Raw genomic sequence first — 4,693 nt, forward strand, 5'->3', positions numbered from 1 at the left:
CCCTGCCCAGAGGAGATAATCAGGGATGAGAGGAACAAAACAACAGTCCTGGTGGGGTTGAATCCTTGATTCCAGCCCAATGGATGCCCTGGTTCCTATAGTTCTTCCTTTAATCACTAACATATCCTTCCCAGCAACTTGAAACAATCAATTCCTTTTTTGCTTAAGCTAACATCAGTTGCTTGCAATGGAGAGACCTTATCAATACAGAGGCCGTTTTTTTTCTCTCTAAAATTACAAGGGCCTCCTAAGGAGGGTGAGTACTGTTTACTGGCAGGGAGGCCCTTTTTCTGCAGAGCAGCAAAATGGGTTGTTAAGCGGAATAGGACCTGCATGGAGTTTGGTGGGGATTGAAACAGCTGGATTACTTCATTTAATAGAAGAACAGAGAGTCCCGGTGGCCGGGCGGAGTTTGGGGGTGGTCTCCAGGAGGTAAGGGTGAAGGGGGAGAGGAGAGAGGGAGAGAGAAGCCAGCACTATGGCCTGAAGCCAGGGATTATTCTGGTAAAGGGGAAAGAAAGGCATGGATGAGCTTTTAAGAGCCAGGATGTTAAAGGACCGGGGCACTGAATGGTCAAGTCTAAAGTCCAAGTAGATCCTTTTTGACAAACATCCTCTCTTCTTTCAATAAGAGACTGCCTGGGAGGGTAGTCGTGGAAGTCGAAAAGGGTGGCCCTTTCTGGTGACCATGGGATCTGAAGTGCTCTGGGAGGCTTAGACTTCTACTGCATGTGGATTAGAGGAGAGGTGTTGAGTCAATCGTACTTAAATCTCAGGGGACAGGAGACTGAACCTGACCTTTGGGTTACATACATTTTTTCCAATATTAAAATAATACAGGTTCATTAAAGCAAAATTGGAAAGTGGGAAATACTCATTCAGCTTCCAGGCAGCCTTCCTGTCATGGGCCCCTCCTGTGCATGGATTTGGGGGCCTCAAGTCTGAGGATGCTGAGGAGTGCACTAGCATCACCTGTCATCTGGGGGACCCCAGGCACGTTGCTTAAGGCTCAGTTCCCTCACCTGTAAAAAAGAATAAGAAATCGAAGTTTTTCAAACGACTTCTTCCCCAGTCTTCTGGCCCCACCAGTCCTAGGAGAAACCAAAGCTCAAGATGGACGGGGCAGCCCCTAACCCCTTCAACAAAGCCAGAGGTGCCCAGGGTCACAAAACAGCAGGTAGCAAAACCAAACTCCATCTTGGGAGAATTAAATGGGCCTGGTGTGGGTGCCATTCTCGTTAAGTTCTCTGTCCACCCCCTCCAGGCCCAAGCTTCTCTGGGCCCCCAGAGTCCAGCACAGTAATGCTAGTTTTACTGGAGAACCAAGGAGAGTGTTGGGGAGACGGATGAGGGCAGAGCCTGAGCAGAAAGGCGGCCCTGAAAGGAATCATGACCAGCAAGAAATGGGGGAAGGGCTTGGTGTCCAGCGAGAAGAAAGCGGAGTCGGAAGGGCAGGCCCCTGGGTCTGGGTCCAAGTGAGGAGGCAGCAGAAGGGAAGATGCCTTTGGATGAGGCGGAGCAGCGGGCAGGCCCGATCCGACGGATTAACATACACGGCCAGCCCGGAGTGGAAAGAACAGTTTATGCTGTGCTTTATTAAAATGTGCATCGTTCTTTTATTTTAAAATGTGCATCATCGTCTCGTGCTCGGCGTGCGCGACCTCAGCGTGGTCGCCCGCGGCTGGCCTCGAACACGCTCGGCTCCCGCGGAGCTGCCGTGCGCAGGCGCACTCAGGTGGTGCGGACCCGGGGGCTCCCGCCCAAGGCCAGGTAGACGTCGATGGGCACGTGCAGCAGCGTCAGGCAGTGGCAGCCGGGGCAGCGTCGAAGCGGCCTGGGGAAAGCGGGGCGCAACAGGGGGCGCTGAGGCGGGAGCCGGCTCATCCTGTAAGGGACGCATCGGGGAGTGCACTTGGGGTCCCCGAGGTTCGGGCGTGGATGTGAAACCTTACGTGGGGCGGGGGTGGGGCGGTCGGGGGACGGAAAGTGGGCCGGGGTGGGGCGGCGAGGAGGGGCGCCGGCCTCACCTGACCGGGTTGTGCTCCGTAGCTACCCGCTCCGGGCTGTCCTGGGACTCGAGGGGGACGGCAAGGCCAGGGGAGTCTCCGGCCTCAATGGGGAATCTCCGACCCTGCGGGGGCTCCTGGGCACTCATGTCCGGGGCCCGAGGCGCTCTGCGCGGGGAGTGGCGGTCAGGCAGCTCGCGGGCCGCCGGGCGCCCCCTCCTCGCGCCCGCCCCGTGGGCCGTCGCTTACCTGCTGGAGGCCGAGGCCGGTCCCAGTCTGGAAGTAGCTGCCCGAGACCTGGCCGCGAGAGAACGCTCCGGTTCAGGCGGAGCTGGTCAGGTGTCTGCGGCGCGCCCGGGCCCGGGCGTCGAGGGGGAGGGCTGCATTGTCACCCGGGCCGCGGCGCGCTGACCTCATAGAACCCGTTCCTCCCGCCGGGGAACCCCGCGCCGTCCCGGCACTTAGCGCGGCGCGAGCCGGTACTTGGAGGGCTCTTGCAATGGGTCGCGCAGACCCCCAGCTGCCCCATGGGGGAGCAGGAGGCTGTGTCCACGGAAAGGAGCCTGGCATCCCGGGCCGCGCGCAGACGTCCGGAGCGCCCCCCACAGGCGGGGCTGCGACTCACCACCTGGCGCGGGGGCAGAGCGCAGCGGTGACTTAACCCGTTCTGGGTTTGGTTGTGGTGGTGAAGGCAGGCAGGGGCATTGCCCATTTTGGCCAAGTGTCACACAACACCTACATCACAATTGGGCCAGTTTTAAAATGCCTGACCCTCTCCCCCCCCACCACCCGCGGCTGGTGTGTCCAGACGGAGAATGTTCTAGAGCTGGGGGCGGCTGCGGATGAAAAGGAGCAGAGAGGCCAACGGCGATGGTGGACTAGAGCTGCCTCGCAGAGGCAGCATGAGCCGAGAGGGTGGTAGGAAGGAAGGAGGTGCTAGACAGCATGGAGGACTTTCTGCTCTCCAATGGGTACCAGCTGGGCAAGACCATTGGGGAAGGGACCTACTCAAAAGTCAAAGAAGCATTTTCCAAAAAACACCAAAGAAAGGTAGCGATTAAAATTATAGACAAGATGGAAGGGCCAGAAGGTGAGCTGGGGCCCCTTTGGAGGAAGCGAGGGCTGGCTGAGGTGGGTGGGTGCTTCCTCCAGTCGGAAGGATCATTCCCTCCTCCCCTTTAGTCTGGAACCAAGGAAAGCAAGAGAGACTGTGGCTCTGGGGTAGGTGAGTGGGGAACAGAGGGATGCTGGGAGTCCAGGAAAATCACACCCTCTAAAATCCAAGATTAAAGTGGCAGGAGGTGAAGGATCCTCAGAAGCAGAGCCGGAGTCCACAAGGCCTTTCCTGTTCCAGGAGGGGAACAGAGGCTGGCGAGGCCACGGCCAGGGCTAGCAGAGGGCAGGAGCTGGAGCCAACGAAGGCAGAGATGGGGAAAAGACAGGGCTCATGGAAAGAACTGTGGGTCAGGAGGCAGACGTGAGAGGAGTGGGCTCATCATGCTGTGGGCAAATCAGGCCTCGTAACTGAGATTCAATAGCCTTGTCTAAAAGTCCCTAATAGTCTAAAAGTCTAAAAGCACTTTGATATCTGTGGGCTCACAGGCTGCTCACAACAGTCCCTGAGGCTGACAGGGAGTAGTTCCTTTCAGTAATATGTTAACTACAAAAACAATAGAGGTGAACATTCTTTGCAGTGTCCAAGCAGACAGACATTAAAGACTATGAAAGGGAACCACGGCACACGACCCAGACATGGTGGGGAGATAGGCAGACAGAAGTTGCAAGGCAGCAGACAGGAGGGAGGAGTTAGGCCCTTCTGGACTTGATGCTCCATCTCTTTCCCTTGTTTCCGTAGAGTTTATCCAGAGATTCCTGCCTCGGGAGCTCCAGATTGTCCGTACCCTGGACCACAAGAACATCATCCGAGTGTATGAGACGCTGGAGTCTGCAGATGGGAAAATCTACCTGGTGATGGAGCTGGCTGAAGGAGGGGATGTCTTTGACTGTGTGCTGAATGGGGGGCCACTGCCCGAGAGCCGGGCCAAGGCCCTCTTCCATCAGATGGTCGAGGCCATCCGCTACTGCCATGGCTGTGGTGTGGCTCACCGGGACCTCAAGTGCGAGAACGCTTTGTTGCAAGGCTTCAACCTGAAGCTGACAGACTTTGGCTTCGCCAAGGTGTTGCCCAAATCGTGCCAGGAGCTGAGCCAGACCTTCTGCGGCAGCACAGCCTATGCCGCCCCAGAGGTGCTTCAGGGTATTCCCCACGATAGCAAGAAGGGTGACGTCTGGAGCATGGGCGTGGTCCTGTACGTCATGCTCTGTGCCAGCCTACCTTTTGATGACACAGACATCCCCAAGATGCTGTGGCAGCAGCAGAAGAGGGTGTCCTTCCCCACTCATCTGGGCATCTCGGCCGAATGCCAGGACTTGCTCAAGCGGCTCCTGGAACCAGACATGATCCTCCGGCCTTCAATCGAAGAAGTTAGTTGGCATCCATGGCTAGCAAGCACTTGATAAAAGCAATGGCAAGTCCTCCCCAATAAAGTAGGGGGAGAAAGCAAACCCAAAAACCCACTTCTAAAATGGTGATATGTATTTTACACTTTATTTATCCTAAAACTTACCTACACTCTCTCCAGCCTTACTTCTCTTTCCCTTTAAAGATCTTCATGGAACCAGAGGGC

General features: G+C 56.5%; 2 protein-coding genes across 2 annotated transcripts; one reads left to right on the top strand and one right to left on the bottom strand.

Moving 5' to 3' along the window:
- Positions 1 to 1,594: 1,594 nt before the first annotated feature.
- On the bottom strand, positions 1,595 to 4,615 carry FAM229A (family with sequence similarity 229 member A). Its single transcript, XM_060089395.1, is given in 3 exon segments — positions 1,595 to 1,834; positions 2,028 to 2,174; positions 2,256 to 4,615. Coding segments are annotated over 3 exon segments (387 nt in total). The 5' UTR covers positions 2,393 to 4,615; the 3' UTR covers positions 1,595 to 1,731.
- Positions 2,952 to 4,523, top strand: TSSK3 (testis specific serine kinase 3). Its single transcript, XM_060089398.1, has 2 exons — positions 2,952 to 3,096; positions 3,862 to 4,523. Exons 1-2 carry the CDS (start codon positions 2,952 to 2,954, stop codon positions 4,521 to 4,523), a joined length of 807 nt encoding a protein of 268 aa, XP_059945381.1.
- Positions 4,616 to 4,693: the final 78 nt, after the last annotated feature.

This window comes from Mesoplodon densirostris, chromosome 2 (assembly GCF_025265405.1).
Source record: "Mesoplodon densirostris isolate mMesDen1 chromosome 2, mMesDen1 primary haplotype, whole genome shotgun sequence".
Lineage (NCBI taxonomy): Eukaryota > Metazoa > Chordata > Mammalia > Artiodactyla > Ziphiidae > Mesoplodon > Mesoplodon densirostris.

What these genes read in the sequence shown, in the direction of transcription:
- TSSK3 (XM_060089398.1), top strand. Translation starts at nt 2,952, where the DNA reads ATGGAGGACTTTCTGCTCTCCAATGGGTACCAGCTGGGCAAGACCATT. An exon ending in CAAGATGGAAGGGCCAGAAG is followed by an intron (nt 3,097 to 3,861) that starts GTGAGCTGGGGC and finishes TTGTTTCCGTAG; the next exon opens with AGTTTATCCAGAGATTCCTG.